Source organism: Bombina bombina, chromosome 11 (assembly GCF_027579735.1).
Source record: "Bombina bombina isolate aBomBom1 chromosome 11, aBomBom1.pri, whole genome shotgun sequence".
Classification (NCBI taxonomy): Eukaryota; Metazoa; Chordata; class Amphibia; order Anura; family Bombinatoridae; genus Bombina; species Bombina bombina.
Window position 1 is genome coordinate 135,615,856 of NC_069509.1, and position 11,853 is coordinate 135,627,708.

The window sequence follows — 11,853 nt, forward strand, 5'->3', positions numbered from 1 at the left end:
TATCACGCACCTCCCGAGCGGGAGATGCAGGTACTGACACGTGAGGCAAGTTAGTCGGCATAACTTTCCCCTCGTTGTTTGGTGAATGATGTTCAATTTGTACAGATTGACTTTTATTTAAAGTAGCATCAATGCAATTAGTACATAAATTTCTATTGGGCTCCACCTTGGCTTTAGCACATATAGCACAGAGATATTCCTCTGAGTCAGACATGTTTAACACACTAGCAATTAAACTAGCAAACTTGGAAATACTTTTCAACTCAATTTACAAGTAGTATGAAAAACGTACTGTGCCTTTAAGAAGCACAGAAAAAAATTATGACAGTTGAGTAACAATGAACCGGAGAAACTATAAAATCAAATTTTTCCCGGTAAAAAATACAATTTAGCAAAGGATTGCCCCCATAGCAATGGATAACTAACCCTTAAACAGCAGAAAAAAAGTACAGAAAATAAACGTTTTTTTATCACAGTCAAAGCACAGTCTCACAGGTCTGCTGTGAGTGATTACCTCCCTCAAAATAATTTTTGAAGACCCTTGAGCTCTGTAGAGACGATCCGGATCATGCAGGGAAGAAAACAGACTAGTGACTGAATTTCTGATGCGTATAAAAGCTCCAAAATAGGCCCCTCCCCCTCACACACAACAGTGAGGGAGAACAGTAAACTGTCTTAAATTAAATAAAACGACAGCCAAGTGGAAAAAAAAAAACAGTGCCCAAACAATTTTTCACCCAGTACCTCAGATAAATAAACGATTTAACATGCCAGCAAAACGTTTAACATCAAATAAAATGAAGTGTCATTAGAAAGCCTGCTGCTAGTCGTTCCCACTGCAAGTTAGGCTAAAAGTTTTATGCATACAGTATTATCCCAGTGAAGTGCCATTCCCCAGAATACTGAAGTGTAAATATACATACATGACAGCCTGATACCAGTTGCTACTACTGCATTTAAGGCTGAACTTACATTATATCGGTATTGGCAGTATTTTCTCAGTCAGTTCCATTCCTCAGAAAATAATATACTGCTACATACCTCTTTGCAGGTGAACCTGCCCGCTGTCCCCTGATCTGAAGTTTACCTCACTCCTCAGATGGCCGAGAACAGCAAAATGATCTTAACTACGCCGGCTAAAATCATACAAAAACTCAGGTAGATTCTTCTTCAAATTCTACCTGAGAAGGAACAACACACTCCGGTGCTGTTTTAAAATAACAAACTTTTGATTGAAGGTATAAAAACTAAGTATAATCACCACAGTCCTCTCACACATCCTATCTATTAGTTGGGTGCAAGAGAATGACTGGGTGTGACGTAGAGGGGAGGAGCTATATAGCAGCTCTGCTTGGGTGATCCTCTTGCACTTCCTGTTGGGGAGGAGTTAATATCCCAGAAGTAATGATGACCCGTGGACTGACCACACTTAACAGGAGAAAGTATTCCAATTGCATCCTCATCTGAGTATTGGAATACACTGGCTCCTGGTATAGTTGAGCTTATGTCCTCAGCTGCTGGTTGCTCTTGCTGTGACATGTCAAGTCTTCAAATGAGAGGTCTTTCGAATCCAAGTATCTCTTAATATCGGGTGCTGTAAACAAATAGTAATACAAAGTCCAACCGGTTTAGCACTCTTGATGTTACCACTGCTGGCCGGGGTGCGAAGCAAAAGTATCAATACAGTCCCAAAGAAAGCCAGCACTCTCCGGTGTTAAGATCATTCAAATCTCTTTAATGCAATTTGTGACGTTTCAGGGTTTTACCACGACCTCAGACCATTATAGTAACAAAATGACAAATGCGATACTTATATACAACTCACCGCTTACGTGATCGCAAAACCTCTAGTTCCCGTATGTGACTAACAGCGTGGCGGTTGCTTAGGCACGGTGCATGCGTCACACTCGGGCGCCGTCTGTAGCCTAGCAACATACCACAACAAAACAAACCTAATTAATTGTGCAAAACTTATATACATATGAACTAACAAGAACTTGACATGACTAAACAGTATTACCTACTTTACATAGCTGTAACTACAAGCAAGGTGTTGCTTGTAGACGCCTATAAAAGGCTTCCTAAACAAATTAGGAACAATTCCCTCTGTGTACCAAAACTAGAAAGAAACTTCATATTGAGTCACACCATCTAAGGCACAGATAGTCAATCAATAAAATGTTCAGTAATGGATATGTAGCTGCAAATCTTTAAAAGGTTTGCTCTCTACAGTTCTCTCAGATTTATAGTCCACAGCAACAGTGCTGAAAAGTTTCAGCGTTCAGGAGAGAAAAGGAAGTGGAGAATGGTTAGAGCAAGTTTGTTTTTTGGCAACACTGACGTGTGGATTTTGATGATAAAAGGAACATGTATTCTGTGCTATAGAAAAATGAATTTGAGGGTAAAAGGACCATTTCCAAGGGTTACATATGGCCCCTGCTCACCAGTAATGCTATTAAGGATGCAGAACCTTGTGTAGTATTGTAGTGTAACTTTTACAATAATTTTCTGCAAGATATAGTGTTGTAGTTGTTATGAATCAGATTACTCTCTGCCTCGCTCTACAAGACTCTCCCCTAGCTTTTAAAGCTTCAAGCGCTCCAGGGATGCATACAACCTACACTGACCTTTCTTTATACCAGTTCCTCTCCTCCATTGCTATCCCCTGAACTCCCTTAGCATGTAAGCCTTAGAGTCCAGCTGTTTGTAGATCACCTTCTTAAGAGCTGACTACAACAGTGCGACTCTTGGCAGGGCCCTCTACCCATTTGATCCCTATAATTGTTTTGTTGTACTCCGTCTATGTTTATAGCGCTGCAGAATCTGTTGGCACTCTACAAAAAACCTATAATAATAATAATAATTATTATGGCACCAATCAAGAGGATTTCTGTGCAATATGGAGTGAAACATGGCCATTCCGGAGAAGGACTCTCACAAGTGATCTTGTAATATATAAAAAGAGACCTAAGGGATCTCAGTTATTTGAATTCATTGTCTGATACCTAGACCAATAGCTTTGCACCAGCATTATTCTCCATTTGAGGGCGTGTGATGACAATAAGCCGGTTTAATTTGTTTTTACAAAAAAAACAAGATCTAATGTTTAGCATCATTTCTTTACCTAGGAGAAATAAAAGATTATGTATTTCTATGAAAAAGAAGGACGGTACCTGCTGGCCACTGAGAATCATGCGCAGAAGTTTCATGGCATTGCTGTATTTTGTGCTTTTAAGTTCTTGGAGATGGCTTCTTAAGTCATTGTTCAGCATTTCAAGATTAAGGTCATTTTTCTGCAGGAGCCTAAGAAAGAGAGAGAGAATATATATCATAAGGCTCAACAAAAATGAAAGTATATATATATTATTTTTAATTGTTTTATTGGGAGAATATGAAAAGACAAACAATTTGACAGAATTGATACTTAAAGTACACAAAGATATGGTATTAAATTTTGCAGACATATGTATAGAAAATTACACATTCACTAAGGTTATTCACCAGAATTATACTTATTCTATACGGTAAGTCGTATTTCATAATATTTTCTTAAATTATTTTGAAAAACCAACAACTTCAAACTAAAACAGGAAACTAGAAATATTAGAGCATAACTTTTTTTTTTAATTGCCCTGTTTAAAACCAATTGTAGCTCAGTGACCACTCTCTATAGAAGAGATATATAGATACATTTACGGTGTCTAGGACTGTCAAACTAAATTAGTCATCCGTGGAGTGTGGGCATAACTAAAAAACATTGAGCCATGACAAATATAACTACAGTAAGCATAGTAAAGTTTAAAGAGGCCGAAATGAGTCTACCCACAATAGACCCAATCTCTAATTCTGTCAAGAATCGTGTTTAGTGAAGGCATCCTCCACTATTTGGCATATATTTTAATTTAGGTAAATGAGTGGCGGTGTCAGGAATCAGACTGAGACAAGAAGTGCAAAAATAATCACACCTTTATTAATAACAAAAATAATAAAAAGTCCATAAGTCAAATAAGAAGCCAGGAGTCAAAACCAGAGCTGGTAGTCAGACGAGCCGAGTCAGGAGCCAAAGCGAGTAGTCAGACGAGCCGGAATCAGGAACAAGGAGAACAGCAAAGCCAGGAACAAGTCAGAGATCAGGAACCAGAAGAGACGTCAGACTAGCCAGGTAATACACAGGAACTCACAAACAGGTCTGAGACAACGCAAGGGCAAAGCATACTGAACAGAGGCCCTTTAAATAATAAGTGATGACATCACAATTCTGAGACTGCAACCTGTCTCACACGGATGATGTATAACAGTCTGACCATAAAAGGGCGTGCAGGAAATGAGCAGCATCACACACTCAGAACCAGATTCAGCAAGAAAGGTGAGTAAAATGGCTGCCAGCAGCACATGGCAAACAAAGCAGGGAAAAAACCCTGGCAGGCAGATAGCATATAACCTAAATAACACCTATAGTAGAGATGTATAAAACTGCAAGGTCTGCAATGAATTTCAAAATTAAAAATTCCCAAAGCCTATCCACAATTTCAGACACATCATGGGGCCGAATTATGAAGCTCCGAATGGAGCTTGATGCCCCTGTTTCCGCGGGAGCCTTCAGGATCGCTGGAAACAGCAGTTATAAAGCAGCGGTCTTAAGACCGCTGCTCCATAACTGGTCCGCCGCCTCTGAGGCTGCGGTCTGCAATCCGCCTGATCCTATACAATCGGGCTAAGTGACACCCCCTGCTTGCAGCCGATTGGCCGCAAATCTGCAGGGGGCGGCAATGCACAAGCAGTTCTGGTTCGCCATTCTGCGATGTCTGTCGGATACGCTACAGCGTATCATGCCGAACAGACATTGATAAATTGGCCCCCATGTACAGGATTTGGTGACCTTGTGTGATGGTGCATATCAAATGGCATCTGTTCAAAAGCATTAATCCAGATGAGTAATGGATTCTGGGTAAAAAGGTGCAATCTCGTTGTAAATCACTATCAAGCATGTTAGTTGAAGAGATTGTAACAGCTGAACAAATCTGTTGCGAGGCATTCAAGCCAGGTATCGAGGGCACCTAACACATTACCAAAAGCTCTTACCATGCCATCTACAATGCACTTTGCATACTGTTTCACTGACATACTCAAGTGCAATCGCCATAATAAGGTAGAAAGAGAAATACTGCAGTTATGAATTTCATTATTTTTCAGGAGCAATTTTAACACTCTCTAACTATATAGTGGATTTGTTGCACTCCCAACTGAGTAAGTTAAAGTAAGAGCAAAGGAGTCTCAAATTGGCTGAGGAGCCTAATAAGTCTGTATCAGAATAATTCCACTTTTTGTACCTTACAAAGCTAAGGATAGATGTGATCCTATATCCACTAAATTTTCCAGACACCCAAGTTGCCAAGGATAAACTTTCATAACTAAAGTTGAGATTCCATGGAGGAGCTAAGAGCCTGAACAATAAATGGAAGTCTAGGAATCTTTCTATGAAATAACACAGAAATGTATAGGAGTGTGCACAGGGTGTGCCTGGGCACACCCCAATCACCCCTGTGCACATAGGGCCGGAGGAAGTCTGTAGCATTTCAAAGGACCCGATGGGAGGTCAAAGATCTCCCTAAATGGCCCCACGACCGTCACACAGCAGCCAATCCCTTTGAGAGGTGCCCGCATCAGGTCCTTGCGGGATCCTGGCTCTTATTTTGCCTGGCTTACATGCAGAACGTTCCAGCATGCAATCGGTGAGGGAATCAGGGGATATGACGATATGACGAATTAGAAGTAAGGTTAGAGGGCAGTGGGGGGAGGGACAAGGGGGACTGAAGAAGGTGGAGAAGGGGCATGGGGAGGAGAGTAGGGGTATGGGTATGGAAGGGGGAGAGAGAAGGGGCAGAGAAGGGGCATAGAAGGGGGAGGAGAGCAGTGGTATGGGCATTAGTTAGACTAGCCAAGAAACTTCTAAGGCATCTACCAGTCCTGCTTAAGGGTCTCTGGACCTCGCTCTATAACTGGGGAGCTTGTGAATCCGACAAGAGATCATTAAGTCTATCTCTAGAAGACCCCAATGCTGTACCAACTGAATAAAAATCTCCTGATGGAGGGACCATTTCCCTTAATGGAGAGATTGCCATCTCTAGTAATCTGCTTCCCAATTGTTGACCCTGGTAATGTGGATTGACAAAATCATACACAGATGAGATTCTGCCCAGGACAGAATGTGAGATACCTCTTTCATTGCTAGAGTACTGCAAACACCTCCCTGGTTATTGATGTAGGCTAACACAAATATGTTGTCTGATTTAAAATTAAAAAAATGGAACTGAGAAGGGGCCAAGCCTGGAGAGCTTGGAAGACTGTACACAGTTCTAACACATTGATAACACACTATGTGCCCCCACACTCTAAACATGTGTTACCTGAAAGTGTACTCTGGCTATGATATACATAATCCTATGAGCCTACTGATAGCCTGCGGGATGTGTGAGTGACAAAGCTACTTACCCAGTAGGACAACCATTCCAGTGTGCTTAACCAGCTGCAATGCTTGTGTACAGTAGAGAGACCATTCAGCACTGTATTGTACAGCAGAGGATTCCCTGAGGGATTAGACTTATATGGCCAAACAGAAGGAGGGTGAAGAACCAGTCCAAGCAACACCTGTGGCAGGCTTATGATCAAAACTCCCACAGGAGGATCATTACACAGTCAAATACCTATGCTACTCTCTTCAAAGATAAGAGGGGAACTATGGCATCAAAGATCTCCCTTTATTACAGGGGAGTGGAAGGGATTAAAAACTCTTGGTGTAGGGTGTCTATGCCTCCTTCAGGTAGTGGGGTGATGAATTCCCAACAGTAAGGACTTGTGGACTCTGACCACCTTAAGAAAGAAAGGGGTATTTTTTTTCCTAAACAAATTGTTTGATGCATTTTTTGCCAGCTCTACCTAACTGTGTCCCATATGTCAGAATAGTTTAGATTCTCTTTTTTTTCCATCGCGATAAACATGTAACAAGGTCAAAAACTTATATGCACAGTCAAAGGAGCTTATGGATTGTTGTGTTTTAAACTGTGAAAGTATCAATCAAGTTGTGCTTAGTGTTATGTGCCAGTTTTTTGTTTAGTATTATCCAGAATAATTAAAAATATAAGAACTTTACTCACCGCACAACCACCTCTCCAATCACACTTGCCTCACGAGAAAGGCTGTCCAGCTGTTCCTTGGATATCAAGGGACGTATCCACAGGTAGGAATAAGTTGGGGACAGTAAGTCTGTCAACCGGCACACATGACCCTGAAAAATAAGGCATGGGTGTTATTTCCTACAGAAAAATCAGTGCATCCATTCATATGTTCATCTAACAAACTCTCTTGTTAGACATTGATGATTCCGTTCCATAAACCTCTTAGAGATTTAATTTTACGATCTTGTTAGTTTATATTCTCTGAGGTCCTCCAATGTAACACAATAGTATTTATTAGTGAAAATTCAAAACTTCACGCTACCTCCTAACCTGCTGCATACAAAGACAACCTACCCAGAAGCACTCCATTTACAGGGCGCTGTGTTAAATGTTTTCAAAATGTATTGCAGTGCTTAGTTTTCTTCAAACAAATTTGATGTTCTTTTGTTGAATGAACCATCGTTTTTCTGTTAACCCTTTTGTGACCGTACAGTACTCTAAGGGCAAAGATTTATGCTTTACCCCTTCACTACTATGTAATTACACATCCCTGAGTCAAAGTTTGTTTTTTAGTCTTCTGCAAATTGATAAAAGAAGTAAATTGGAAAGTTGTTTAAAATTGTATCCTCAATCTGAATTATAAAAGAAAATGTTGGGGTTAACTAACCCTTTAACTTCAGTCTGCACAAATACCCAAATATTATGATGTCACCAATGTTATTTTTTTGCATCACAACACATTGGTGTTGACTGTCCCTTTAAATTTTAAATTCCCTCCTTTTGCCCTACCCCCTGTATCATGTGACAGCTATCACATGCTCAATAGGAACTGCAGTCTCATAAAGTGTGCGTATAAAAAAAGATTGTGTCAAATTGTATAATGTAAGTAAATTGGAAAGTTGTTTAAAATTCCTGAATCATGAAAGAAAACATTTGACATTAGTGTCCTTTTATATTCTTTACAGATCCAAGAGAGGTGATTGTTTTGAGATATATTACTTTGTTCTGGTATCAACACCCAGTTCAACTGCAGCTTAAATCACACACTAACTTATTTAACACCATCATTATAAACAAGCTTTCCCAAACACATACAGGCCCATTTATCAAGCTCCGTATGGAGCTTGAAGGGCCGTGTTTCTGGCGGACAGGAATCGCCGGAAATCAACCCGATCGAATACGATTGGGTTGATTGACACCTCCCTGCTGGCGGCCGATTCAGCAGGGGGCGGCGTATTGCTCTCCGCAGTTAGCGAGGTCTTGCGGACCTGATCCGCAGTGTCTGATCAGGTCCGCAAGACCTTTGATAAATTGGGGCCATAGAATAAGAAGTGTATGCAATATATCAGTCAAGCAAGATAGACTTTAGTATCAGTTTTAAAAAATGATGACCAACAATGTCATCCGTTAGTGAACCCACCTTCCTGAGCAACAGTATTCGTTCTACGTACTCCTTATCAAACGTCACTTCTGTGTAGGTTTCTTGTAAAAGTGCCTGTAGCTGTGCGACTAGCTGATCTCGGGTCTCAGTTGCCTCAACCCATTTTGCCAGGTGAATCCTAAAACAAGAGGTCAGGGGTGAGAAAGGATCACTATACATCCTAGGGGCCAGATTACGAGTGGAGCACAAACTTTTGCACCCAAGCGATAAGGGGTATATCACAAGGGTTTGCGCTCAATCGTGTTTACCGCTGGTATTACGAGTTGAAAGTAAACGTGATCGCATGAGCACAATCGCAATTTATGCTAGAATGATTATAGCGACCTCAGAGATCTGGTTAATTGTTTTGCGAAGCATAAAAGTTGCACAAAACACATCAAAAATACATTACAAAGTACAGTTGCCCTCATAACAACAGCTAATAAAAATTATTGCACACAAAAGTTATAAGGGCTCAAACATATGAGGTCTCAGGTGTTAGAGAAAAAAAAAAGACAGGCAAAGGGCTTTAACATTGAGACACATACAGATACATCTCCATAAGATGTATGTATGTCTATATGTGTGTACACATTTATTTATATGTGTAAATATGTATTTACAGACATATATACACATATAAAGACATAAATAGACATGTAGACACACACACACACACATATATATATGTGCATTTAAGCCCTTTGCTGTTAAGTAAATGAAACCATGTAAAAGCATATTTATGCAATACTCATTTATAATAAAGGCTTTAACTATGTATTTACTGTAAATATTTAAATATTCCAATATTCTGCAGATAGCAGAATATATAGAAATATGTATGAATAAATAGAACATATTCTGTTATGTAAAGAACATTGAAATATGAAATATTCATATTTTCATGTTAGGTTAGCACAAATGAGAATAAGCGATCGCGTTTGCGCAAGAGCAAGGTTTTTTTTTCTCCAATGACTTCTATTATTATTATTATCGGTTATTTGTAGAGCGCCAACAGATTCTGCAGCGCTAGACTTCTATGGGGAATACGTGACCGTGCACATGATATTCTAACATTGACTTTTTGCACTTGTCGGGTTAACGTGAGAGCAAAAAGAGTTTACTTTCAACTCCTAATATGAATGCAACCCGACAAACGCAAAAATCTTAATTATAGCGCAATTAACGCTCAAGCGAGAGCATTAATTTGCGCTCCACTTGTAATCTAGTCCTATATACGGGTATTGTGCACAGACACTTATACATACCTGTTAAATTCAGGAAGCTTTTCCAGATCTAACAGAGCTGAGTGGGTGCTGGTTCTCTCTAGTTCATACTGCTGAATTAACGTATCAAGAGTACGACCCATCTGGTTCTCTGTGAGAATAAGGAAGATTTTACTGGTATTAAGTGATAGTTATTAAGCTAAAGGTGTCTCCTACACAGTATTTCTAAACAAAATATGTAGTTACCGTTTCCTGCAGCTCTTAAAGGGACATTAAACACTAATACATTTTATAAGCACCGCCTCCTTTCAGTTATAGGTGCTCTCATGTTGTGTTTCACATATGTTTAGTAATTGCGCCTGCAGTGCGGATATGTTAAGGATTTCAGACTTTGTGATGTTTAAATGAAAGTTAGAGAGGGAACCATAAGTTGCAAGCTCTTCTAGAAGTTTTGGGATTGAGACTTCGACATTGGTAAGGGTGTATAGAATATCATCAGCGTATAACGCTTGTTTATATTCATTTTCTTTTATTGCAATTCCTGAGATGTTAGGATTATTGCGGATCTTTTGTGCTAGCGTTTCAATTGATAAGGCAAACAGAAGTGGGGAGAGGGGGCAGCCCTGTCTTATCCCGTTTGAGATACAGAAAGTATCCGAAAGGGAAGGTGCTCTCATGTTGAAAGCTATCTTTCTCATTACATTCCAGTGCTGACATATTTGCACATGTAAATACCTGCAGTAGGTTCCAAAATTATGGTAGCCATAATCAGAGGGAGATGCATGAAGTTTATTTAGTGTTTAATAACCCTTTAAACGTGACTCTAAATACAATTTAAAAAAAAATACAGCCAATCAGAGTCTAGAACACTTGAGTCAATAATTCCTGTGGACAGTGTATGCACAGACCAATGTGATAATAAATAAGCACATAGCACTTCATTTTGTGCACTTGCTTCTGAGCAAGCACAATAGCCTTTGCTTTGTTGATCGACATTTGTGAACAGCAATGCAATACTGGGAGCTAGCTGAACACATATTGTGAGCGAGCCAATGACAAAAGAGTGCCCACCAATCAGCTGCTAGCTCCCAGTAGTGCATTGCTACTCCTGAGCCTATCTAGGTATGCTTTTCAACAACAAAGAATTCCCAAAAAAGTAAAGTTGATAGAAGAAATTGTGAGGGTTTTTTTCCCCCCTGAAAGTGCATACTCTATCTAAAAGCATATAAAGGGACAGTCTAGTCAAAATTAAACTTTCATGATTCAGATAGGGCATGTCATTTTAAACAATGTTACCAATTTAATGCCATCATCAAATTTGCTTTGTTCTCTTGGTATTCTTTGTTGAAAGCTAAAGTTAGGTAGGCTCATATGCTAATTTATAAGCCTTTGAATGCTGCCTCTTATTTGAATGCATCTTGACAGTTTTTCACAGCTAGACAGCGCAAGTTCATGTGTGTTATATAGATAACATTGTGCTCACTCCCATGGTGTTATTTATCAGTCAGCACTAATTGGCTAAAATGCAAGTCTGTCAAAAGAACTCAGAGAAGGGGCAGTCTGCAGAGGCTTAGATACAAGGTAATTACAGAGGTTAAAAGTATTTTAATAAAACCGTATTGGTTATGCGAAACTGGGTAATGGTAATAAAAGGATTATCTTTTTAAACATTAACAATTCTGGAATAGACTGTCCCTTTAAGTATAATTTTGATTTACATGTCCATTTAAGGTTGCTTAGAGATACTCTACTATGTGTCAGTACAAAAAATCAAGTAAACACAAAACCCAGTTTCCTTGTTATGTTTAATTACAATTTGATTGACAAAGAAGCCACTAAAAATATCCCCTAATATACTTTCTTACCAAGAAATCCAGAGCCGCAGTTTGTGATAAGATCCAGCAAGGCATCTGGTAGGTAACCGCTTTGAATATAATGCTGGATAAAGATGTCCCCTTGTCGTTTGGAAAGTTTAGTGCCATCCTTGTTGAGTAGGAGTGGAAGATGGGCAAATAAAGGAGACTGCCAGCCC

General features: G+C 39.6%; 1 protein-coding gene across 1 annotated transcript in view; it reads right to left on the reverse strand.

The window, feature by feature from the left end:
- Positions 1-11,853, reverse strand: part of EARS2 (glutamyl-tRNA synthetase 2, mitochondrial) — a 45,714-nt gene that overhangs the window by 7,853 nt on the left and 26,008 nt on the right. Inside the window, exons 4-8 of the mRNA XM_053694350.1 lie at positions 11,687-11,853; positions 9,864-9,972; positions 8,596-8,734; positions 7,155-7,285; positions 3,174-3,303 (exon numbers count right to left, since the gene is read on the reverse strand). The exon at positions 11,687-11,853 is cut by the window's right edge and continues 306 nt beyond it. Of these exons, the coding sequence (XP_053550325.1) occupies positions 3,174-3,303; positions 7,155-7,285; positions 8,596-8,734; positions 9,864-9,972; positions 11,687-11,853 (676 nt within the window). The remainder of the gene's footprint in view (positions 1-3,173; positions 3,304-7,154; positions 7,286-8,595; positions 8,735-9,863; positions 9,973-11,686) is intronic.